Source organism: Hyperolius riggenbachi, chromosome 9 (genome assembly GCF_040937935.1).
Source record: "Hyperolius riggenbachi isolate aHypRig1 chromosome 9, aHypRig1.pri, whole genome shotgun sequence".
NCBI lineage: Eukaryota > Metazoa > Chordata > Amphibia > Anura > Hyperoliidae > Hyperolius > Hyperolius riggenbachi.
The window spans coordinates 254,380,300-254,407,537 of record NC_090654.1 but is presented as its reverse complement, the minus strand read 5'-3'; the positions used below and the strand labels follow the sequence as shown (position 1 = coordinate 254,407,537).

Sequence of the window (27,238 nt, the reverse complement as noted above, 5' to 3'; positions counted from 1 at the left end):
AAGGCGCCGCACTTGTGCAGAACCAGGATCAGCCATATACCGGCTGTATCCTGTGCCCAAGTCTACTGGCGCTGATTTCAAATGTACTCCCCCCCCCCCCCCCCCGACTGGTCTCCCCAAATGTGTAGTGCATGTCCCCCAGGCCTGTGGTGCTTATACTTGCCTGTCCGCTGGCGCACTACTCCCGTGCCTTCTGAGTTGTCGCCATGCACCTGTGGCCTGCGACCAGTGGCGTAGCTAAGAAGCTATGGGCCCCGATGCAAGTTTTACAATGGGGGCCCCCCCAAGCACTCTATACATAACAATTGATACGGCGCACCAAAACCTGCCAATGGCAACTAGTGTCAGAGGTGTAAGGAGGGGCTGGGGAACAGAGGGTGCTCTACTGTTTAAACTTCCCCCGACAGGAAGTGAAGCTAGCTGGAGCCCAGCGCGGAGAAGGGACCGCGGGGACACACGCCGGTGGAACAGGTAATGTATTGCCACTAGTGTCAGTCATCAGACATTCGAATGCCGCCATCGACACACTCCCGACCCACTGGCGATCAAGCTAAATTTTCCGCGCGGACATATCGACGGGATCGATTTCGGATGGAAAATAGTCGATCGGTCAGCGTTTGCGCATCATTTCACTGCAGATTCGATCACAGTGCTCAAATCTGCTGACTATCGACGGGAAATCAAGTGTATGGACTTCTTTACTAGCCAAAAGCTTAGGGCCCTTTTCAACTAAGAAACGCAATCACGATGCAATGTCGTTTTATTTTCCATTACTGTGATTCCCTTGCGATACATGAGGTGTTTTGGCGGGAAAATGATTTGGCTTTGCGGACACACTGAGGCGGCCAACAGATGCTTGTTATTGCTGACAGTACAATACTCGACTGCTAGAACCTGCTTCAGTCAATTATTTTGGAAATTATCGGGGGAAGCTGATAAAATCTCGCACAAAACACTCACAAATGATCGCTTCATTCCACGAACATCTAAAGCTAAGTACACACGGACCAACCTGCAGCCTGATTATCATCTGACTTTAGTCTGTTGGATGAGGATCAGGCATATGTACACGTGCAAACAACTTGATGAGCACCTGAGGTTTGCCCAATCCAACTGTCGGGTCTATGGTGGTCTGATATCATGCAGTTGGTGTGCAGTTGGTGCGTGTGGACAAGTTGTTTGAAAGACTTGTACTTGTTTTGAATGTGTAGTCTGCCACTCCTCTTGCGTGTGCAGTATGTTAGAGTTGGTTGTTTAGCCGTCTAGGCGTGTGTACATACATGTGGTTTGTCATGCCTGTTGTGTGTATAAGCCTTAAAGGGGTTTTGTGGAGGGGTTAAAAAACAAAAAACGACACTTACCTGGGGCCTCTATCACGACCCCCCCCCCCCCCCCCCCCCTGCAGCTGTCATGTGAGCGCCGTCCTCCTACGATCTTCGGTTCCCCGCCGTATAATATTCGTCTAACTAGACGAATAGTGCTAGCTTCTGCGCGCCTCATCGGGAGCTTACTGCACAGGCGCCTCATCGGGAGCTTACTGCACAGGCGCAGTACGAAGTTTTCTTGTATTCCGTAGTAAGCTTTCGATGATGCGCGTGGGAGCGAGCATGTGCAGCCGCAGTCTAGTTAGATGCATAATTAGACTGGGACTGTCGGCGGGGAACGGAGGATCGTAGGAGGACGGTGTGGGACATGACAGCTGCAGGGGCCCGATAGAAGCCCCAGGTAAGTGTCGTTTTTTGTTTTTTTATCCCCTCCACAGAACCCCATTAATGCTAACACAGCTTTTTCTGTCTGTGATTATCTGAATTTAGCTTAAAGCGGACCTGAACTCAGAACTTCCTCTATGCACTAAAAGATAAGCAGCAGCATAACAACCTTTACAGAAAAAAATGTATTTGTTACTGCAGATGCAAATCCTGAAATAAACCTGCAGTGTCTACTTCCTGCTTCCATGGAAATAGACATAGGGTTAACATCCTGTGTTTACAAATTTGCTGCTATGACAGCTGCTGACAGCTGAGAGATCAAATTACAACTTGTGGTTAAAGTCACAGATGAGGGGGAATTAGACAGGCTAAACTCTATAAATACATACAAGGTGTATGTTTTCCTTCTGTCCTGTGCAAGAGTCCAGGTCCACTTTAAAACAAAAAAGTAGTAGTAAATTAGCAGGGGCAGAATGTACAGTAATCTCCCTCACACAGATGTCTCTGGGCTCTGCCAGGATCAAGCAAGTGTGATTTTGGAGCACCATAATAAAATGTCATTTGACTTCTAACTCATATCTCCGCTATTTATTCTGTGCAGCTGGGAAGGGAAGCAGAGGTTCAGATATTCGGGAAACTGCCCGTACGCTCTAATGAGTGACATCAGTAGGTTTTACTGTAAAAAACAGAAACGAAGGCATCACAAACGCACTGAGCTCGAAAGAAGGCGGGTCTGGCTGAACAAAGGCGAGTAGTGTGCAGGGGGAGTGCTGGATGTGGTACGACAGGTAATGACATGTCCCCCCCATAATTACCTTTAACAACACACCAGTCTGCCCAGTCCCAGCACAGACATCTCCCCCCATCACCCCCTCCCCGCACACCACTGTACAGCCCAGCACAATATTCCACTCGGCTAAGCATGATACAACGTGACGTGCAAATACACAAACCCCAGCACAGAGAAAAACACACAACCGCAGTCAGGACATTAACTAAAGTCTAACCAGAACAATAATCGGATTCTTTCATCTACAGCTTTGTCACAAGGCAGGACTAAGAAGCACTAATATTACAGAAAACAAAAACACCTATTAAATAAGTTTCGAAAATATTCTTGCATTCTTTATGACATATTTATGTCTAGGCTATGCATTGAATAAAAAGAATTAAAGGACAACTGAAGTGAGAAGTATATGGAGGCTGACATTTATTTCCTTTTAAAGAAAACCATAGTATTGTTCAGTATCAGTGTTGTTCCTTAATTATTTTTTCAAGCCGGGTGGCGTGAAAAAGTAGCCGGGTGGAGCGCGACGGGGGATGCAGGGGCGGCACAACTCTGCTTACAGCATAGGAGGAGGATAAGGATGAAAGCCAATGACATGCTCAACAAATTTAGCTGGGCGGAGCACCTGGCTAAAAGAGTCTGGGGAGAACGCCATCATCTAATGTGTGTTCACAGCTAAGTCTAAGGGCTGGTTCACATTTTGCGATTCTTCAGCGCTTTGCTGATCAACGGCGATCAGCAAAGCGCTGCTACTAATGTATTCCCATGGATACATTCACACTGCGGAGTTTGCGATTTTGATCGCAAAATGCACTGCATGCAGCGTTTCGAGCTGTGAGTCTAAATTCTATTGACCGGGAAACTCAAGCGCAAATCGTGCTGAAATGCAAGATTTTAGCCGCAAATCGCGATCGCAGAGCCAGAAACGATTGTGGGCAAGCGGTGTTCCAAGCCCTAAAGCGTTGAATGTGACCTGACAATGTCAGAAACACCTGATCTGCTGCATGCTTGTTCAGGGTCTATGGCTAAACTTCATCAGGACCGCGTCACGACAATGGGCGTGGCTGCAGTGGCAACCCCAGGATCGCCTAACGCCAATCGGCGTAAAGTCCGGGTGCTAGCTTTTGCAGGGGATCGCGCGTGATCCGCCTTCAGTCTCCCAGCGGCGATCGCCGCCGCTCGGAGACTGTTAGATGGCGAAACCGCTGTCTATTTACCATGTACAGCGCTGCGATCTGTTGGTGGGGAGAAAAGGGGGGGGAATCACTTGTGTGCCGAGTTGTGCGGCCCTTGTAGCGAGCCCTTAAAGCTACAGTGACAATTTTTTTGAAAAATTGCCTGGTCTTTAGGGGTGGGGGTGGGGGGTAAAGTCTGTGGTCCTGAAGTGGTTAAAGTGTTCAAGGGAGAATCTCAACATGATAGCAAGGCAGGTCTTGCTTAAAATTAAATATGTCAGCCTCCATATCTATCTCACATCAAGTTCCCTTTAAGAATGAATAAAGTATGCAAATAAAACTGATTTAGCTGAGCTTTTAAAATACAAAAAAAATCATGCACATTCTGGAAAACTGGTAAACAGAATAGAATTTACTGTTACACGTTCAGGTTTTGTGTGCAATGACTTCACTGTAGTACCGCAGTATCAGGGACACCAGGGTGACTTATTAACTGCATTCCTACTATGTAATGTCAGTACACCAAGGCCAGGCATCCAAAAATGGTCATCTACTTCCTTCTACATGATGGTGACACATTCAGATGAAACAAACCGGGTTTCTGTAAAGCACACTGCCTAAAACAGACGGGAAATGCCACTAACATATACTGATATGCATAGCTCCATCCATCGCCCTATGGGAAGGCAATAGGTAATGACATGCATGGCTCCGCCCATTATCCAACAGAAAGGCAATAGGGTAGGATATGCATGGCTCCACCCATTGTCCTATAAGAAGGCAATAAGATAGGATATATGTGGCTCTGCCCATTGCCCTATAGGAAGGCAATAGGATAGGACATGCATGGCTCTGCCCATTGCCCTTATAGGAAGGCAATAGGATATGATGTGTGGCTCTGCACATTGGCCTATAGGAAGGCAATATGATATGATATTTATGGCTCTGCCCATTGTCCTATAGGAAGGCAATAGGATAGGATATGCATCATGGCTCTGCCCATTGTCCTATAGGAAGGCAATAGGATATGATACGCATGGCTCCGCCCATTCTCTTCCATGCATGAGCAGCTTTGTCTTTACAGACGTCGGCCATCAGTGTGACCACACTCATTCATGGAAAGGAGAGCGGCAGTGAATAACAGTCAGGGCTTGTTTCCACTGTTGCGACGCGATTCGCCGGCATTCCGACGCTTGTAAAAACGCATGCGGATGCGTTTCTGCATGCGTTTTTACCCGCGATTTCGCGTGCGATTTCGCATGGCAGGGTGCCATGCGAAATTAACCATGACACTGCCAGGGCAAAATAACATTGGAAAAGGTGCGAAATCGCACGCGAATCGTGGGTAAAAAACGCATGTAAAAAACACATGCGTTTTTACTATTAAATACATTAGCGGCGATTCGCACGGATTCCCGACGCAGGCGAAATCGTTGCCTCTTTTGTGCGTTTTTTCTCCGCAACAAAAACGCACAACGCCACCGCAGGAGTGGAAACAGCCCCATCCACTCACATTACATGTGCGAATCCGCATGCGTTGGACGCATGCCGATTCGCGATAGTGGGAACGAGCCTTGAATAAAAAGCAGGTCCTGGTGACCAGAGGTGGGCATAAGGAGGATCCAGAGGTTTTCCTCTAGTCAGTTAAGTATGGAACGTTTAGTTTTTCAAAATCACAGGTTTACTTTAAGCTGTGCCATACACTACACAATCTTACTCGTGCAATCTTTTCCAATAATACCACATCTGTGTAATATGTGGGACTACCCAATGGTCTGTTCACCCTTCTACAGTGTAAAATCTGAAGGGAAAAAAAAAAACTGACAAGATGGTACAATCCAAATTGTGAAGGGTTTAATAATCATAAATACAAGACTGTGTATTGCTGGCTGTACATACCCCATTTTCAAGGCGCTTCTCGGAAGTCAAACTATTCCTCTGACCGGGGGCTGGGCGAGCAGCTAAAACAAGAAAAACAAACTGTATTTAATGTAGGAATGTTAGAAGAGCTAAGACTTAAGAGTAAAGTCAAAAACATCCCCATGGCATTTTTCTGGCAGATCCTCCTAAAGGTTTCTATTAATGATACAATACCCTGAACGATTGATCGGCCAATTCGGTCATAATATTGGCAACGATCATTTGGTCTTACTAACAGAAGGAAATGGCTAACCAATTTGTTCAAATTAACGGAATAGATCCATTTTTTGGATCAATTCCATCCAAATATCAAATTCGTTAGTTTTTCTTCCATTAGTGGGCCTGAACGAACATTTCAAATAGATATGTTAAAATTGGACGCTTCATCGTCTGAGCAATTGTATTGTTAATGGCCACCCTAAACTATCAGTCATTGTAGCTCCCATTCTACCACAGAGAGATGTGAAATTAGGGTGCAAACACACATCCAATATTGATTGGCCAATTTTTCAACTTGCTATGCTATACATGCTAAGCTTCAAAAATTAGTTTGCAAAAAAGAGTGCAAAACGGCACAGGGAAATTTGGGCGCACTATGCACCATCTTAGGCCATAATGTGAATAATGGCTATATCGGCGCTCCGACTAATTTGGGCACTGCCAAAAGAGGACACCCAAATTACATAAAAAAAACAGCGTAATTCTTCTGCCACCCGCCCCGCGGGAATAGCAATTAACGCCGCCGGGACTTTTGCAGGAGCAGGGCGAGATATTTTTTGGCTTGACTCTGCGCCCAAATTTCCCGATGCCTTTTGTGCACACATGTGTCTGACCTGTAGTAACTCCATGGAAAGAGCTAACAGCAGACTCTGCGGGTGGGGCAACTGCTGCTTATCTCTGCATTATGGAAGTGTTCAGAATCAGGCAGCGTGCAGTCCGAGCCTTCTGAGAAGATTCAGAAAATTTGTGCAGCAAGATACATTTTTTTGTGGGGGAGGGGAGCCACCTAATGCTTAAACTCAAAGATTATAACTTCCCTCTCACTGCCCACTTAGGCCCAGTGCACACCAAAAACCTCTAGCAGATCTGTAAACCGCTAGAGGTTTTTGAAGCAGATTTCTGAGCCATTCTAGGCATGTTTAAGGTGCGTACACATGCACGACAGCAGCCAACGACGGGTCCATCGGCACCTCCCGCTGGGCGGGTTTTAAGCAGACTGTAGTGCGTGTGTACGCACTGTCGGCAGACTGATAAGGCTGTTCCTGAACGATCCGTGCGTACACACACACTACAGTCTGCTGAAAACCCGCCCAGCGGGAGGTGCTGACGGACCAGTCGTTGGCTGCTGTCATGCGTGTGTACGCACCTTTAGAGACGTTTTCGAAACATGCCTAGCGTTTTTTTTGAGCGTTTTTGTATAGCAAATTACAAATATTGTTACAGTAAAGCTGTTACTGAACAGCTAATGTAACAAAAACGCTGGAAAACCGCTCTAATCTGGCGTTTTTCAGAGCAGTTTGAGCTTTTCCTATACTTTACATTGAGGCAGAAATGCTTCTGCAATCCGCAAAAAGTGCTGCAGGACCCACGTTTGCGGTTTGCTAAAAACCTCAAACCGCTGGTGTGCAACATCCCATTAGCCAAGCGTTTTCACAGGCAGAAGCGGTTTGCGAAACACTTAAAAAACCGCTCGGTGTGCTCACCTGCCAACAGTAAAAATGTCACTATGTAATAAATGTCAAAATGTAAATCAGGGATTTAAAAGATTTTACAATGGGCAAACACTGACTAAATCATTTACACATAATTATTGTAAAAATGAAGCACTTTTTATTACATTATTTTCACTGGAGTTCCTTTTTAACTGTCATTGAAGAGTTTAGCAGCAAAGATATGCAAGTGTATACACTGCCTGCTTCAAATAAACAGACCCAACCTGTGCCAGCAGCGCGACAAGCTGGAAGCACTAAGCATGGTACAATACATATTGCCTTGGCAAAGGTCCTGCTATACATCAAGGTTTAAAGTGTCAAGAAAATAAAGTGTGGTGGCGGCCTGCCAGACCGTAGCCATGAAACAAAGGCTCGCATTCCATCCCAGCGCTAATCTGACGCATGCTGAGCTCTATAACCTCTATGCCTGGAAACAGTCCAACCTTACAGGAAGAGCCGAAAAGACCTTCCCAGCAAGGAATACCAGTACTGAGAGTATCCTGAGGCCTAAGCAAATGCTGACGGATACGGCCAAGCTAAAACTGAAAAGGCTTTAGTTAACCTTCTACTAGCAATGAACTTCCACTTTTGTTTTAAAGAGAATCTGTATTTTTAAAATCGCACAAAAGTAAACATACCAGTGCGTTAGGGGACATCTCCTATTACCCTCTGTCACCATTTTGCCGCTCCTCACCGCATTAAAAAAGTGGTTAAAAACAGTTTTAAAAAGTTTGTTTGTAAACAAACAAAATGGCCACCAAAACAGGAAGTAGGTTGATGTACAGTATGTCCACACATAGAAAATACATCCATACACAAGCAGGCTGTATACAGCATTCCTTTTGAATCTCAAGAGATCATTTGTGTGTTTCTTTCCCCCATGCACTGAAGTTTCAGGCTGCTCTTTTCTTCCTGCAAACAGCTTTGCCCTCGTTTGTAATTCCTCAGTATGTGAAAGCCCAGCCAGCTCAGAGGACGATTTATCCAGCTTGTAAAAGATAAGAGAGAAGAAAGAAGCTGCCCTAATCTAAATAATACACAGGCAGTGTGCATAGAGGGGCCTGGAAGGGGGAGTTCATAGCAGAATAACAACACTGAAGAACTTGGCAGCCTTCCAGACACAAGCCGACAAGTCTGACAGGGGAAAGATACACTACTTTATTACAGAGACTGTTAGGGCTTGTTCCCACTATCGCGAATCCGCATGCGTCCAACGCATGCGGATTCGCACATGTAATGTGAGTGGATGGGGCTGTTTCCACTCCTGCGGTGGCGTTGTGCGTTTTTTGTTGCGGAGAAAAAACGCACAAAAGAGGCAACGATTTCGCCTGCGTCGGGAATCCGTGCGAATCGCCGCTAATGTATTTAATAGTAAAAACGCATGCGTTTGTTACATGCGTTTTTACCCGCGATTTCGCGTGCGATTTCGCACCTTTTTCAATTTTTATTTTGCCCTGGCAGTGTCATGGTTAATTTCGCATGGCACCCTGCCATGCGAAATCGCACGCGAAATCGCGGGTAAAAACGCATGCAGAAACGCATCCGCATGCGTTTTTACAAGCGTCGGAATGCCGGCGAATCGCGTCGCAACAGTGGAAACAAGCCCTTATAGTAGAAAGTGCTGCAGTAAGCCAGAACACATTAGAATAGCTTTTGGAACTTGTAGGAGTATAAAAAACAGGATGCAATTTTTGTTACGGAGTCTCTTTAAGGTTAACCTGCACTCAGAACTTCCTCTCTGCTCTAAAAGATACACAACAGCACAATAACCTTTAAACATAAAACATTTATTTGTTACAGCTGATACAAATCCTGCAATAAATATGCAGTGTTTCTACTTCCTGATTCATCAAAGCAGACATATTGTTAGCATCCTGTGCTTTCAAATGAGCTTATCTGCCATCTCTGCCGTGGCAGTCATGTGACTCTGGGGAGAGATCAAATTACAAATGACAGTACATACAGAGTGCATTTCTCTATGTTTTCCTTCTGTCCTGTGCAAGAGTTCAGGTCCACCAAAGAAACTGCTCTGCACATCAATGCTACCCAAGTTGTTTTGTAATTTAAAGTGGAACTAAAAAAACTTTGAACTTCCTCTCTGCAAGATTAGCCACAGCTTGATGACCTTTATAGAAAAAAAATGTCTCAGGAAAATCCATAAAAAAAACAAAACAAAACAAAAAAACTTAAATTTTAACTTCGGATCACTTCGCAAGGAGTTCTGAAATGGTTAAGCCTTGGGATTAACTGTATGGGCAGAGTTGCCTCGACAGAGCTCCTGCAGTCTATTTACAGCTACTGATAGTACAAATTAGACATTTTGAACTGGCTAAACAAACACACACACACACCACAGAGCAGTGAATGTCTTCTAGCAACTACATTTGGAATAAAGATATTTCGTTGTGTGCTGTGTAAGAGTTCGGATCAGCTTTCAAGGACAACAGAAGCAAGAGGTTTTTGGAGGCTGCCATATTTATTTCCTTTTAAGCAATAACAGTTGTCGAGCTGTCCTGCTGATCCTCTGCCTCTAATACTTTTAGCCATAGACCTTGAACATGCAGCATATCAGGCTTTTCTGCCACTGTCAAATCTGACAAGTTTAGCTGCATGCTTGTTTCTGGTGTGATTCAGACACTACTGCAACCAAATAGATCAGCACGGCTGCCAGGAAACTGGTATTCTTGAAAGGAAAATAATATGGCAGCCTCCAAATTCTTCCCACTTCAGCTGTCCTTTATAGGGAACCTGGAGTTATACGGAGGCTGCCATATTTATTTCCTTTTAAACTATACCAGTTGCCTGGCAGTCCTGCTGTTGTCTTTGGCTGCAGTAGTGTCTGAATCACACACCGGACACAAGCAGGCAGTCAATAGTCAGAAACATCTGATCTGCATGCTTGTTCAGGATCTATGGCTAAAAGTGTTATGCTACGTACACACATGCGACTACGATCGTTCGTTGTTAACGACGAACGATCTTTTAATTGACGAAAGAACGACCGGAGTAAAGTTAGTTCTAAAAAGTGTGTAACGATCACATCGTTAGAACGAACGGTACACCACGTAAAAGCACTCAATGCGCCTGCGCATAAAATTGTAAAGTTCCCTGGAGAAAAAGTGAAATGCGCATGTCCAGCCTGGTACAAACGATCGTTTCCAACGATGTACTACTTTTGCAAACGATCGTCGTTGGTTAAAATCCGCCGAGACAGAACTTTCTTTTGTAGCGATTTGGCTCGTTCGTCGTTAGACTTAATAGTCGGTGGTTCGTTTTTTGTAACGATCGTCGTTGGTAAAGATCGGGGAACGATCGTTACAAACGACTATAGTCGCATGTGTGTACGCACCTTTAGAGACAGAAGATCAGCAGGACAGCCAAGCGACTAGTATTGTTTAAAAGGAAATAAATTTAACATGACTCCATACACCTCACACTTCAGGTGGCTTCTAAAAATATTTTTCCCATTTTAATAAGCAGCCAAAAAATATTGGTTTAAGGATGCCTGACAGTTCAGACAAGCATATTTTTTTTCCAGTTGTAAACTAATTACAGTACTTTTTGAAGAACTCTGTATGGGAATGGTCACTGAGATGCAAATCATTTCAGGTTGATGCTGATTATGCAAATTTGAAATGTTAATTTATGCTGCTTGAAAACAGACCACTCAAATCCCACTGAAGAGGAAATAGACTGGTCATTTTCAAGCTATATAAATTTGCATACAAAATGTGCATCAACTCTGAATAATCTGCATCTCACTGATCATCGCTATGGCCCAGGGCACACCAAATTCCTCTAGCAGATCCGCAAAACTCTAGAGGTTTTTGAAGCAGATTTCAGAGCCATTCTAGGCATGTTTAGAGTTTTCTAAACAGTGTTTTGTAGAGCTTTTTTGTGTAGCAGATTACAAATATTGTTACAGTAAAGCAGAACAGCTACTGTAACAAAAACGCCTGGAAAACCGCTCTGATCTGGCGTTTTTCAGAGCGGTTTTCCACTTTCCTATACTTTAACATTGAGGCAGAAATGCCTCAAAAATCTAAAAAATGCTGCAGCCGAGTTTGCGTTTGTGAAAAAAAAAAAAAAAACCGACCCGCTCTGGTGTGCACCGTCCCATTCACTTTCATTAGCCAAACGGTTTTCCCTCTGCAAACGTTTTAAAACACGCTTCAGAACCGCTCTGGTGTGCACCAGCCCTATAAGTGGATATATATAACATTTAGGTCGCATTCACAGTGGGACGTTATGGTCGCGCGTTAGAAGGTCTTATAACGCAGCTTACCGCACTGCAATGCTAATCCTATGGGCCATTCACAGCGCAAAGTTAAAGTCGCATTAAAAAATGTTGCGTTGTGGTAACTCACTGCTTGCAGTGCGTTACCTCTTAACGCAGACACGTTGAAACTAATGTCGCATTAAACCGCAACATCCCACTGTGAATACAGCCTAAAGTATTAAACCAGTTCCCAATCAGGGCCGATTTTTCTTAATGGCAACTAAGCAGTTTCCTAGTGCACTCCCTCATTGAAAGGGCTCCAAAGACCCAATTTGCTATTTTGAGCTTTGCTAAATGTTTGTTATGTATTCAATAGAGGGGGTGGGATGGAAATGTGATCTTAAACTTTGTACACAATACAACATACCCTTTGACCACAGTCTGAACATAAATAGGAGCATTGGGAGCAGTGCAGAGGGGAGATCAAGGGACGCCCACTTGCGACAAGTGGGCGGGAACACAAGGGCACGACAAGTGGGCGGGAACACCAGGGCACGTCAGCTCAGTCACTCTCCGCAGCATCAGCACCAGAGGCCATGGAGAAAAACTGCTTTAGGCAAGTATAAAGTTTTCTCCATAGGTGTAAATTGCATTATGCTATGTACAGAAGCTGGATTAAGCTTGGCCGCTAAAGAATGCCCTAGGTGAGAATCCAGCCTGTGTACGGAAGCCTATGACGCCCATTACTCCATTGTGTTCTGCTCATCGTTCCTCCCGCCCTCTCCATGGTAACAGATGTGTCACTAGCCTTTAGCCTAGTTGTATGTCTGTACATAAGCAAACTAAGCTGTCGACCAAGAGACTGGAGTCCCAATCCCAGCAGGCGACAGTCCTTGTAGGCGTGTTCAGTTTGGAGAAAACTCCATTTGGATTTCATTCACCGTATTTAAACACTATAACAGTCATGTCTCCCTATATCTGGCTTTACTTACTCTGATCACCACTCTCTGCTGGGAACTCTTCATGTCGTAGAAAGAATTTCACTTCTTCTCTGCGCGGACCCCATTTCTGCAAGTGGTCAAACATCAGGTGATCAAATGGCAAGGGCCGTTCTGGAATAGAAAAAAGGTGAAGATGATCAAAACACCATTCCACTAAAGTAAACATTGGAACTACAAGTTCCACAATGCATTGCAGGAGTCTGAAAGCCACAGTCTTGATTCATAAAGCCAAATGCATTGTGGGACTTGTAGTTCCTTAACAGCTGGAGAGCCAAGTTTGCAAATCACTGTTTTAAGGTAAACACACGCCATACATTTATTATTATTATTATTATTATTATTATTATTATTATTATTACTTTGCAATTCAAGAATGTCAACCAATTTTTCTGATTGTTGCATTTCAAAAATCTGACCAATGTACCACACAAGTGTATTCAATCTTTCCCCAATTATGAAAAAGAAGATTGAAAACTCTCAAAAAATTGATTGGGTCTATATATTAATACATTGACAATCTACCCTACACCATACCATTTTCATAAAAATGGATTAGAAAAATCCACCACTCCCAAGAGCTTTTGATTTTTCTGGACAACCGATCTTTTTATCGAATTGACGTAAAATCGGATTATTGATAAGATAGACGTACAGTGCCAAGCACATAAGTACATATGTTGTGTTGCTTTTCTTCCTCCCCAGTCTGAAAGAGTTAATCTTCAACTATGCAACTGACAGTTTTTTCTCCAGTTGGTGCCCCAGCAGGACTATAGTGTCCCTCGCTGATAAGGAATTCCAATCATAAAACACTTTGCTCTCAGAAGCCCAGTTTTCCGGCTATGAGAGGATAGATAAAAACAGGTGAATAGTTCATATAATTTGGCTTTCTGACACACTGAACAGACTGTCATTGAGCTGAGAAAAAACAATAAGGCCTCTTTCACACCAAGACGTTGCGTTTTAGGGGACGTTAAGGTCGCATAACGTGCCCCTAATGCAATGCCTGGTGGTGTTGAAGGAAGACGCCAGAGTGAGCCGTGTTATGCAGCTCTTGGTGCGCAGTACAGACTGCGGAGACCACGTGATCGGAACACTCCGCATCACGTGGTCCCGCCAGCCAATAAGCGGCCGCTCCAGGAAGAAAACACTGCAGTGCAGTGATTATTAATTAGCCACGTGGCTGCCAACAATAGCGGACTCTCCCCTCCTGCTCTCCTGCACAAAAATATAAAAAAAAAAAACAAATTACTGAGCATGTGCAAACAGTCTAACGCGGCTAAAGCCGCTTAGAACGCACAGCATGCTGCACTTTCCAATAACGTCCAGCATTACACTGTAACGCAACGTGGGCACTGTGAACAGCCCATTGATTTTTCATTACTGTGAGTTGGGCTGCGTTACAGGCTGCTGTAACGTCCCACTCTGAAAGCAGCCTAAGTCTACTTTAAGTTTTTAAACAAAATACTGGGATATGTAAAAGTAAAAGTAGGAGGATAGATACAATTGTTTATCACCCCACCCCCGCCCCCCCCCCCCCCCGAAATTCTCTAATATCTTACGCCTCAACTGAACAGTACCTTAATGATTGAGCATAACCATTATAGTAACACTAATCATGTCAGTGTGTATACACAAATAAAGAAAGCTTTCATTCCTTTGTTTTAACTCTGTCTGATTACAATAAGGAAACCACAAAGTATGTGGCTGAAGTAAAGCCATATTTCTGCAGCTTATAGCTCTCAATGTTGTATAACAGCACTTGAACCTGTCTGATCCCTGGTGAGTGGTAAGTGTGTAGTGGTGGGACTCAATGTTGTATACCAGCACTTGAACCCATCTGATCCCTGGTGAGTGGTAAGGGTATAGTGGTAGCTCAATGTCATATACCAGCACTTGAACCCGTCTGATCCCTGGTGAGTGGTAAGTGTGTAGTGGTGGCCCTCAATGTTGTATACCAGCACTTGAACCCGTCTGATCCCTGGTGAGTGGTAAGGGTATAGTGGTAGCTCTCAATGTTGTATACCAGCACTTGAACCCATCTGATCCCTGGTGAGTGGTAAGGGTATAGTGGTAGCTCTCAATGTTGTATACCAGCACTTGAACCCATCTGATCCCTGGTGAGTGGTAAGGGTATAGTGGTAGCTCTCAATGTTGTATACCAGCACTTGAACCCATCTGATCCCTGGTGAGTGGTAAGGGTATAGTGGTAGCTCTCAATGTTGTATACCAGCACTTGAACCCATCTGATCCCTGGTGAGTGGTAAGGGTATAGTGGTAGCTCTCAATGTTGTATACCAGCACTTGAACCCATCTGATCCCTGGTGAGTGGTAAGGGTATAGTGGTAGCTCTCAATGTTGTATACCAGCACTTGAACCCATCTGATCCCTGGTGAGTGGTAAGGGTATAGTGGTAGCTCTCAATGTTGTATACCAGCACTTGAACCCGTCTGATCCCTGGTAAGCGGTAAGTCTATAGTGGTGGCGTCCCACGTCTAAGACAACCAAGCCTGATCTAGTCTGATGTGATAGGATCCTGAAACACTGACACAACATATCTGTAAAAGGTTACTGAGCTGTTACTTATAACTGAATGCCTCCTTGAGATATTCTAAAGAAATGACCTCAATTGACGAGTATCTTCTTAGGAAGGCATTCCATTCATTGTGCACAACATGCATGAGATAACAATGAAGGGAGGAAAACACGCACAAGGGCAGCTTGTAACCATCATAAAAGAGAAGAAACATGCCCACAAGCTTTTATCTGCTGGTACTGAGTGGTATAAATATCCAGGAGGAGGACAGGAAACCGGAGCGCGAAGAAGATGTAGATGATATCGAGAATGAATTTCCTGGAACAGAAAAATTACACCAGTCATACCGATAAGCGGTGGGGAAGCATCTTATGCATTGAGGGACTATTTCACTTTGACTCTTTTTTTTGTCAAAAACATATTTTCTACCAGAGCCATTCTGCACAAAATGACCCTTGATAGGCAACTGCCTGTGGGTCCCATTTGAATGAGAATTTATCCCTGTAAAGTTTCTGCACTCAGAGCTATTTAGGGCCCAAGCTCCCTCAAGGCTTCAAGTAGGTTAGGCAAGGAAATCAAAGGATCAGCTGCGGGCTTCTTGTTTAGTCTGTACAGCAAGCTCTTGTCTTTCTGTGCTGAGGCCGATCCTGGCGATGGCGTGTCTGCAGTACTCGGAAATGCAGGCGACCCGATTGTGCAAACTTCTAGGTCTGGAATCTCCGGGACCTGCTTGGAAAGTTGCATGGCTGTCTCCCCCCAGATCTTAGAGCTCCCAGTCATCTTTCTTGACTCCCTCATTAGGTGCATGGAAACTGGGAAATAGCAGGCACAGCAGTGGACCTCATCAAGCAAGCAACCATCACAGCGTGGTGCCAAGCCACGCCCCACCCCTCTGCTTTCAATATCTAGCTGGGGAAGCATGTTCAGGATGCAACTCAATACGTTACAAAATGCATATGTAGTAAAAAAAAACAAAAAAAAAAACCAGTACCGGGTAATTCGGGCACCAGATGAAGCTGCCAGTAGAATATAGGCAATCCTGCTACCTACTCCTAGCACTAACTCTCCCCCCGATAACTCCTAAAACTAACCCTCCGGTGCCCTACACATAACACAACACCTCCTGTCCCTTCATGCACGCATTTCCCTACTGGCTATAAGCCACCACACACTGGGCACCGCTATAGCCACAATTAACATTGTGGTCTATCGGAGCCCTCACATTGCCTGCTCACTCCAAAACACCTGTAAAAACTTGGCCTGAATTAATGTGGTTACCAGCTGAAAAAGAGGCAGGACGTAAGCCACCAGATTTTAAAGAGGAACTCCAGTGAAAATAATGTGATGAACAAAAGTGCTTAATTTTTACAATAATTATGTACAAATGGATTTAGTCAGAGTTTGCCCATTGTAAAAGCTTTCCTCTCCCCGATTTACATTCAGACACTTATCACATGGTGACATTTTTACTGCTGGCAGGATGTGTCAGTTAAAGTAGCTGCTGCTTGCTTTTGCTTTTTTGGCAGTTGTAAACAGCTGTTATTTCCCACAATGCAACAAGGCTCCCACAGTGTGATGTCAGAACCATGGTCTCAACATCACACTGTGGGAGGGGTTTCAACACAATATCAGCCATACAAAGCCCCCTAATGATCCGTTTGAGAAAAGGAAAAGATTTCTCATGGCAAAGGGGGTATCAGCTACTGATTGAAGTTCAATCCTTGGTCACAGCTTCTCTTGAAAGCAACTCTGCCTCAGGAAGCGTCACATGATGCAGTGATCACACATCTCAGAGCAACTGAAGGGAATTCTGGGTGAGTTTCTACCAGCTATCCATTCAGCTTGCCATGAAGCTTTTAAAAAGGGCCTAAGTGGGTAGCAAACTTACACTGGCACAGACACACAAGACATGGTAGTTGTGAAAGCCATCAGGATTTCAGCAGTGCCGAGCGATGCAGATTGATGAATGGCCGATATATGTGACATGGGGTTAGTATATATTGTCTGGGACTGACTGAGTGAAAATGCCTCAGCAAGGTGAACCAGCACAGCAGTCTTCTGCAAACTAACATTTCCATACCATTTTAAAGAAGTACTGCAGCACCATAGTCACATGCAGATTATTAATCAAGTTAGCCACTTTTACGGTAGTTCCCTTGGTTTCAGCAGCAGAAAGATTTCCTACATCTACATATTGCTGTATATTGGTGTGTCGCCCGGCCCTCCCAGTGATGCGTAGCCTAGGCTGCTTAGCTATGCGACATTCTCCTCCCAGAGCATTCTGGGAGACCAGGCACTATTTTCAGAGGCCTCGGAATGCTGAAAAACAAACTTTCCGCAGAGCTGCACCTGACAGGGCTACAGATGTCTCCACCTGTGACCATTTTCAGAATTTAAATAAGCAAGGTTATTCATTACATTATTTTCTCTGCAGGTCCTCTTTAAACAGCCACACCTTCATTTCTGTGTGTGGGGATCATGGTGTGTACGAGTTTCCACATACAAAGTTACATTTATAAATCCAGGAGATGGGAATATACTATTATTTAGTATTTATATAGTGCTGACATCTTCCACAGCCGCTGTACAGAGTAGAACATCTTGTCACTATTAACTTTCCCTCAGAGGAGCTCACAATCTAATCCTTACCATAGTTACATGTCTATGTATGTATCGTGTAGTGTATGTATCATGTACCATTCCTATCAAAAGTTATCGAGAAAGCAGTCGCACACCAGCTAGAAGCCAGGCTTACAGATAACAACATCTTTGATACTTTTCAGTCAGGATTCAGGAAAAGGCACAGCACTGAAACAGCATTCAGTCCGAGTAATGAATGATCTACTTACTGCAAGGGACAAGGGTGATTGCTTAATTCTGATTCTTCTTGACTTGTCAGCAGCATTTGATACTGTGGATCATGAAATTCTTATCCAGCGACTGAAGAATTACTGTGGCCTAAGGGGTACTGTTCTTAGATGGTTTCAGACCTTCCTATCTGGCAGGACACAGCAAGTATGTCTGGGCACACACTACTCTAATCCAGTGCCACTTGCCTATGGAGTTCCACAGGGTTCTGTACTATCACCATTACTCTTTGCAGCCTATATGCTCCCACTGGGCAAAATAATCCAGAACTATGGCCTAGGATACCATTGTTATGCAGATGACACACAACTGTATCTGTCCTTCAAGCCTGGCACCCAAGACCCATCAGCATCCATAAATGCGTGTCTAGTGGATTTACAAAATTGGATGAACACCAGCTGGCTGAGGCTGAACTCTGACAAAACAGAGGTGTTGGTGGTAGGTGGTCCACACTAGTGTTGGGCGAACAGTGTTCGCCACTGTTCGGGTTCTGCAGAACATCACCCTGTTCGGGTGATGTTCGAGTTCGGCCGAACATCTGACGGTGCTCGGCCAAACCGTTCGGCCACATGGCCGAACTAAGAGCGCATGGCCGAACGTTCCCCGAACGTTCGGCTAGCGCTGTGATTGGCCGAACGGGTCACGTGGTTCGGGCCCGAACGCGCTCTGATTGGCCGAACGGTCACGTGGTTCGGTTAAATAAATACCCGAACCACGTCATATCTCCGCCATTTGTCTGTGGGTTTAGCTTTGGGTAGGCAGGCAGGGTAGTTCGCTCTCCAGCCACGCTAGCCAGGGTCCCCCCCAGTCATTGTGTGTCGCTGCTGGGAACAGTAGTACACCGCTCGCTCAGCCACACTATATATAGCATTGTTTACTGCCACTGTGTACCTCGCTCAGCCACGCTATATATATAGCATTGTGTTTTCTGACACTCTGTGTACACGGCTTAGGCTAGCCTGACTAATATAGCATTGTGTGTACTGCCACTGTGCACCTCGCTCAGCCACGCTATATATAGCATTGTGTGTACTGCCACTGTGCACCTCGCTCAGCCACGCTATATATAGCATTGTGTGTACTGCCACTGTGCACCTCGCTCAGCCACGCTATATATAGCATTGTGTGTACTGCCACTGTGCACCTCGCTCAGCCACGCTATATATAGCATTGTGTGTACTGCCACTGTGCACCTCGCTCAGCCACGCTATATATAGCATTGTGTGTACTGCCACTGTGCACCTCGCTCAGCCACGCTATATATAGCATTGTGTGTACTGCCACTGTGCACCTCGCTCAGCCACGCTATATATATAGCATTGTGTTTTCTGACACTCTGTGTACACGGCTTAGCCTGACTAATATAGCATTGTGTGTACTGCCACTGTGCACCTCGCTCAGCCACACTATATATAGCATTGTGTGTACTGCCACTGTGCACCTCGCTCAGCCACGCTATATATAGCATTGTGTGTACTGCCACTGTGCACCTCGCTCAGCCACGCTATATATAGCATTGTGTGTACTGCCACTGTGCACCTCGCTCAGCCACGCTATATATAGCATTGTGTGTACTGCCACTGTGCACCTCGCTCAGCCACGCTATATATAGCATTGTGTGTACTGCCACTGTGCACCTCGCTCAGCCACGCTATATATAGCATTGTGTTTTCTGACACTCTGTGTACACGGCTTAGCCTGACTAATATAGCATTGTGTGTACTGCCACTGTGCACCTCGCTCAGCCACGCTATATATAGCATTGTGTGTACTGCCACTGTGCACCTCGCTCAGCCACGCTATATATAGCATTGTGTGTACTGCCACTGTGCACCTCGCTCAGCCACGCTATATATATATAGCATTGTGTTTTCTGACACTCTGTGTACACGGCTTAGCCTGACTAATATAGCATTGTGTGTACTGCCACTGTGCACCTCGCTCAGCCACGCTATATATAGCATTGTGTTTTCTGACACTCTGTGTATACGGCTTAGCCTGACTAATATAGCATTGTGTGTACTGCCACTGTGCACCTCGCTCAACCACGCTATATATAGCATTGTGTTTTCTGACACTCTGTGTACACGGCTTAGCCTGACTAATATAGCATTGTGTGTACTGCCACTGTGCACCTCGCTCAGCCACGCTATATATAGCATTGTGTGTACTGCCACTGTGCACCTCGTTCAGCCACGCTATATATAGCATTGTGTTTACTGCCACTCTGTGTACACCGCTCAGCCAGACTATATACCGTTGTTTACTGACACTGTGTACACCGCTCAGCCAGACTATATACCGTTGTTTACTGACACTCTGTGTACACCGCTCAGCCAGACTATATACCGTTGTTTACTGACACTCTGTACACCGCTCAGCCAGACTATATACCATTGTTTACTGACACTCTGTGTACACGGCTCAGCCTGACTATAAAGCATTGTGTGTACTGCCACTGTGCACCTCGCTCAGCCACGCTATATATAGCATTGTGTTTAATGACACTCTGTGTACACGGCTTAGCCAGACTATATAGCATTGTGTGTACTGCCACTCTGTGTAAACCGCTCAGCCAGACTATATAGCATTGTGTTTACTTCCACTCTGTGTCTGCTGGGCCTGGGAACAGTAGTACACCGCTCACCCGCCACTGTATAGCATTGTGCTCTGTGTCGCTGCTGGGAATAGTGGTACTGTATAGCATTTCTGTACTGCCACTGTACTGCTGCCAGTCAGCGTGTACTGTAAGGATAAGTGAAATGAGGAAGAAATCCGGTGAAAGAGGAAGGGGCAAGGGAAGAGGTGTTTCCCCTGACGGTTCACGTACAGGCCACAGGGGAGCACCCAAGAAAACCCACTCAATACCGCCCATGTTGTCCAGGACAACAACCCTCACAAATCCAAAAGAACAGGACCAGATAATTACTTGGATGACCTCTCAAGCGTCCAGCGGTGGGTTAAGCAGCACCAGCACATCACGCATGAGGTCCGAGTCCTCAGCCAGTTACAAGGAGCCAGTGGGCACAAAGCTGACACAACCGGCAGCGACACCACGCACACAACTGCCAGATAACCAGTCCTATGAATTACCTCAGGACACAATGGGGTATTCGCAGGAGCTATTCCCAGCCCAACAAACTTCCACCTTTCAAAGGTCAATGGAGGAACAGCCAGAAATGTTGTGCCCGGATTCACAACCATTAACTGTGGGAAATGCACCGCGCACTGAAATACAAGGCGAGTCCGAGGAGGACTCGGAAACCCAAATCCCAGAGCAAGTTGGGCAGGAGGGGTTGCAATTGCAGGAGGTCGGCCGACAAGATCTGGAAGACGACGGAGTGAGCTGCGCAGAGGTTGTTCTGGGGAGCTCTACTCCACGGCGGCGGCCCCCCACAATGACATATGACGAGTTTGAGGAGATGGAAGAGGAGGGTATGGACAATGTGGACAGAGACCCAGATTTTATTTGTGAACGAGAACATCGCCGTCGTAGCAGCAGCACAGATGAGTCTGTTGAAGAACCCACTGCTGCACGAGTTCGCCTTGTGCCACAAGGTAGGCGGCGCGCAATTTCAGGCACCACAAGCGTGGAAGTTAGAGTGAGAGGCAAAAGAGGAGGAAACAGAAATCGCCAGCAAGGAGGCAGGTGCTCCAAAGTCTGGGCTTTCTTTGAAGACTGCACTGAGGATGTTACCATGGCGATTTGCAAGGTGTGCAAGACTCGCCTGAGCAGGGGGAAAAGTATTAACAACCTCTCCACCACCAGCATGAGCCGCCACATGCTATCCAAACATCCCACTCTGTGGGCAAACGCGGCAGGACAGGGTACCAGCAACACTGCCTCCCTTGGGTTCACCAGACTCACCACCAGACCCGCCTCAGCAGCAGCAGTAGCCCAGCCATTGCGTGGTTCACAACATTCACAAACATCAGACGACGCTGACACTGTCACTTTCCGGAGTAGTGCTCTTGAGGTCTCCCAGTGTTCATCAAACACAACAACCAACAGCCCTTCCGTGTGCAGCGCTACGGTTCAGTTGTCTGTGTCGGAGATGTTTGAGCGCAAGAGGAAATTGCCAGCAAATGACCCCCGGGCCGTGGCAGTAACAGCCAGCATAGCCAAGCTTCTGGCCTGCGAAATGCTGCCATATCGAGTGGTGGAGACAAACAGCTTCAAGGGCATGATGTCAGTGGCCATCCCACGTTACGTGGTTCCCAGCCGCTACCACTTTGCGCGCTCTGCAGTGCCTGAGTTGCATGAGCACGTGGTCAGCAAAATAACCCGAAGCTTGAAGAATGCCGTTGCCTGCAAGGTTCACCTCACCACTGACACTTGGACGAGTGCGTTCGGCCAGGGTCGATACATCTCCCTTACCGCGCACTGGGTGAACCTTGTGGAGCCTGGCAGCGATTCCTCACCTGCTACGGCGCGGGTGTTGCCCACGCCGCAAACAGCTACACCGCCGTCCCTCCCACTGGATAACAACAGCAGCACCTACCTCTCTGACTCCTTCTCCTCCAACGCATCTCAAAGCTGTACCTCATCCGGAAACGCTAACCCAGCAGCAGGATCGTGGAAGCAGTGCAGCACAGCTGTTGGCATGCGTCAGCAAGCGTTGCTGAAGCCGATCTGCCTTGGGGATAATACACCATCCTCCCTTTTACCAACATCTAACCAAAACCTCTACACATAACTCGACATGTTTCATTTCCTAGATGAAACATGTCGAGTTATGTGTAGAGGTTTTGGTTAGATGTTGGTAAAAGGGAGGATGGTGTATTGTCACCAATGATATTTCCCCCTTACCAATAAGTCACAATCTATGTGTTTTAATAAATAGGTCTCCTTTTAATACATACCAATAAAAGTTAAATTTTATAATTCTAGTCCTCTCTGAAAGGGTAATTGTGTTTTGCATTTAGAAATCAGGTGTGTTTTTTGTGTTCTGCCTTGGGGATAAGCAGCACACAGGGGAGGAAATTTGGAAGGGAATAAAGGAACAGACGGATTTGTGGCTGGCACCGCTGGACTTGAAACCGGGCATGGTTGTGTGTGATAATGGGAGTAATCTCATTCGCGCTTTAAGGTTGGCTAAGCTGACACACATCCCTTGCCTGGCGCACGTGATGAACCTAGTAGTTCAGCGGTTCCTGAGGACATACCCAGGCGTGGCCGATCTTCTGTTGAAGGTGCGTCGAGTGGCCAAACATTGTAGAAATTCCAGTACTGCTTCGGGGGCACTCGCCAAGATGCAGGAGCGCTTCAATCTCCCCCACCATCGCTTGCTGTGTGATGTCCCTACGCGCTGGAATTCTACGCTGCACATGCTAGCACGCTTTTGTGAGCAGAAGAGTGCAGTGGTCCAGTACATGACGGCGCAGTACCGAGGCGCATCCGGCCAGCTGCCAAGCTTCTGTGGATCCGATTGGGCCAACATGTTGGACCTCTGCCAAGTCCTCCAAAATTTTGAGCAATCCACGTTGCTTGTGAGCAGTGACAACTCTTCAGTCAGCATTACCATACCACTGCTGTGTTTACTGAAGAGGTCAATGTTGAAAATCAAGGAAACAGCTGTCATGATGCAACTGGGGGAATCTGAAGGAGAAAACGATCAGCGTGATGGTACCAACATCAGGCCATCCGCCTCAGGGAACGCTGGCCCCAGCAGCTATGACGAAGAAGAGGAGGAGGAACAGCTGGAGTTGGAGCAGGAATTTCATGCCACCACTGACGAGGGCCAGAGCGGTGCACGTTGGACTTCCACAATTCAGCGCGAATGGTCAGCAGAAGCAGACCAGGAGGAAGGTGACAACTATGATGCATCACAACAACTATCACAACGCTCACAAGAGGATGATGAGGATTCTGGTAGGACTCTTGCACACATGGCTCAATTCATGCTAGACTGCATTGAACGCGACCCACGCATTGTGCGCATTCTGGACAACACCAATTACTGGGTTTATACCCTTCTGGATCCACGGTACAAACACAATGTTCCAAAACTGCTTGAAGAAAGAGTCAGACAGGTCAAAATGGAAGAATACCAGCAGGCCCTTGTGGAGACTTTAGAGAGGAGATTGACATCCTCCCCCTCCTCTAGCCAGTTGTACGCCGACAGACTGACTTCCGCAAACCCAGGACGACCAGGAGGGCAGCAAACAACGCAAGCCGCAGCTAGTGCCCAAAAGGGAACGGTATCGGCAGTGTCCTTGGAGTGGGAACATTTTCTGACACCCATGCAGCAGCAGCCCACTGAACAGGAAGCGTGCAGATCCACCTCCAACACCGATCGCCTGGAGAAGATGGTCAAGGACTACATGTCAGATGACGTAGCTGTGTCGAACAATCCATCTGCACCCTTCAACTATTGGGTATCGAAGCTAGACACCTGGCACGAACTGGCAATGTACGCAATAGAGGTGCTGGCTTGCCCGGCAGCCAGCGTTATGTCGGAACGCTGTTTCAGTGCTGCCGGAGGCATCGTCACAGATCGGCGTATCCGCCTCTCCACAGAAAATGCAGACCGTCTGACTCAAATTAAAATGAATCAATCCTGGATTGGAAACGACTACGCAACACTCCAGGACCCCAACCAAGTAACATGACCAATGAACATCTGGGATGGTGTAGCGTTACCGGTCCCTGTTTATTGAACCTCTCATCTGTATTACATTTATGACTGCATGGCGGCAAAAAGCATTGCTGCTATATCCGCACGCTTTTTGTCCTCATGCAGGGCCTGGGTTGTTGTGTCTCACAAAGCGTGGCCTTCTCCTCCTGCGCCTGCTCCTGTTCCATCACGTGTGCTGCTGCTGCAGCTGGGTTAGCGTTGCCGGTCCCTGTTTATTGAACCACTTATCTTTATTACATTTATGACTGCATGGCGGTACCTCATGCAAGGCCTGGGTTGTTGTGTCTCACAAAGCGTGGCCTTCTCCTCCTGCGCCTCCTCCTGTTCCATCACGTCTGCTGCTGCTGGGTTAGCGTTGCCGCGTGGTCCCTGTTTATTGAACCACTTATCTTTATTAAATTTATGACTGCATGGCGGTACAAAGCATGCTATCCGCACGCTTCTTGTCCTCATGCAAGGCCTGGGTTGTTGTGTCTCACAAAGCGTGGCCTTCTCCTCCTGCGCCTCCTCCTGTTCAATCACGTCTGCTGCTGCTGGGTTAGCGTTGCCGCGTGGTCCCTGTTTATTGAACCACTTATCTTTATTACATTTATGACTGCATGGCGGTACCTCATGCAAGGCCTGGGTTGTTGTGTCTCACAAAGCGTGGCCTTCTCCTCCTGCGCCTGCTCCTGTTCCATCACGTGTGCTGCTGCTGCTGCTGGGTTAGCGTTGCCGGTCCCTGTTTATGGAACCTCTTATCTTTATTACATTTATGACTGCATGGCGGTACAAAGCATGCTATCCGCACGCTTCTTGTCCTCATGCAAGGCATGGGTTGTTGTGTCTCACAAAGCGTGGCCTTCTCCTCCTGCGCCTCCTCCTGTTCCATCACGTCTGCTGCTGCTGGGTTAGCGTTGCCACGTGGTCCCTGTTTATTGAACCACTTATCTTTATTAAATTTATGACTGCATGGCGGTACAAAGCATGCTATCCGCACGCTTCTTGTCCTCATGCAAGGCCTGGGTTGTTGTGTCTCACAAAGCGTGGCCTTCTCCTCCTGCGCCACCCTCCTCCTGTTCCATCACGTGTGCTGCTGCTGGGTTAGCGTTACCGGTCCTTTTTCCTGGAACCTCTTATATGTATTACATTTATGACTGCATGCCGACAAAAAGCATGTTACCTGTGCAAAGAAAACAGACATTTCCCGCATTTAAAAGACAGTTTTCCCTTTGAAACTTTAAAATCGATTTTCTCAAAAACTATAAGCTCTTTTTGCTAATTTTTTTTTTCCTCTTGTACCCACTCCCAAGGTGCACATACCTTGTAAATTTGGGGTATGTAGCATGTAAGGAGGCTTTACAAAGCACAAAAGTTCGGGTCCCCATTGACTTCCATTATGTTCGGAGTTCGGGTCGAACACCCGAACATCGCGGCCATGTTCGGCCTGTTCGGCCCGAACCCGAACATCTAGATGTTCGCCCAACACTAGTCCACACATGATGGATAAAGTTCAAAACGCTCACCACCTCAAACTAGCAATTGGGGGAGATACTGTACAGTATAAAGACTCTGTGCGAAACCTTGGGGTGATCCTGGATGGAAATCTAAAACTCAGACAGCAGGTATCAGCTGTCGTCAAGTCTTCCTTCTTCCATCTAAGAAATATAGCGAACACCTTATCCCAGCTGAAGACCTACCTGCCCTGGTTCACGCATTTGTATCCTCCCGCCTAGACTACTGCAACGCCCTGTTCATCGGATCTACAGATAAGGCTCTGCGCCCCTTACAGCTAGTACAGAATGCTGCAGCCAGACTCCTAGCCAATGCCCCCCGCAGCTCACACATCACCCCAGTACTGCAAACTCTTCACTGGTTGCCAGTAAAATGGAGAATCAATTTTAAGATCTGCCTGCTGACATTCAAGGCTCTACACCACATGGGACCCAAATACATAGCGGATCTATTGGAACTTTATGCCCCTTCACGCACCCTCCGCTCTGCCAACAAGATGAAGCTGGTTATTCCCAGGATACACTTAACATTTGGTGCTCGGGCCTTTTTCTACGCAGCCCCTACTCTATGGAACTCACTTCCACAATCAGTACGAGAGGCTCCTTCTCTGGACAGCTTTAAAAAAAGGCTAAAAACTCACCTCTTTTCCCGAGCCTTTGAGACTGCATAATGCAGGGTCACAGCGCTTTGAGTCCCCAGGGAGAAAAGCGCTATATAAATATTATTGTTATTGTTATCTCAGTCTAGGGACAATTTAGGGATAAGCCAATTATCTGTGTGTTTTTGGAATGTGGGAGGAAACCATAATGCCCGGAGGAAACCCATACAGACACGGGGGGAACATACAAACTCCAAGCAGATAGTGCCCTGGCTGGTATATGAACCAGGGACCCAGCGCTGCAAGGAGAGTGTGCTAACCACCACGCCACCATGGTGCCCACCACCGTGCTGCTATAGAGATTTTGCACTGCAGGTGCAGCAATTAACCACAACTGCATGGCAGCTATTCCACTAAGCTTTCAGCAACCCCCACTACTATCCGATATGACCAGGCCCAGATTTACCTCACAGGAGCCTATAGGCACACGTGTCCTGGCACCTTAGACTTCTCCCTCCATGAACCTACAAACCCCCACCAAACTGCACCACAAATGTGCTGGCTAGTCGACCCAGCTGTCACTT

General features: G+C 46.4%; 1 protein-coding gene across 8 annotated transcripts in view; it reads right to left on the bottom strand.

Moving 5' to 3' along the window:
- PPP1R13B (protein phosphatase 1 regulatory subunit 13B) overlaps nt 1-27,238 on the bottom strand; it is a 209,595-nt gene that overhangs the window by 93,067 nt on the left and 89,290 nt on the right. For all 8 annotated transcript variants that reach the window (XM_068254319.1, XM_068254322.1, XM_068254317.1 and 5 more), the window contains exons 3-4: nt 12,515-12,634; nt 5,571-5,632 (exon numbers count right to left, since the gene is read on the bottom strand). In XM_068254319.1, coding sequence (XP_068110420.1) covers nt 5,571-5,632; nt 12,515-12,634 — 182 coding nt within the window. The remainder of the gene's footprint in view (nt 1-5,570; nt 5,633-12,514; nt 12,635-27,238) is intronic.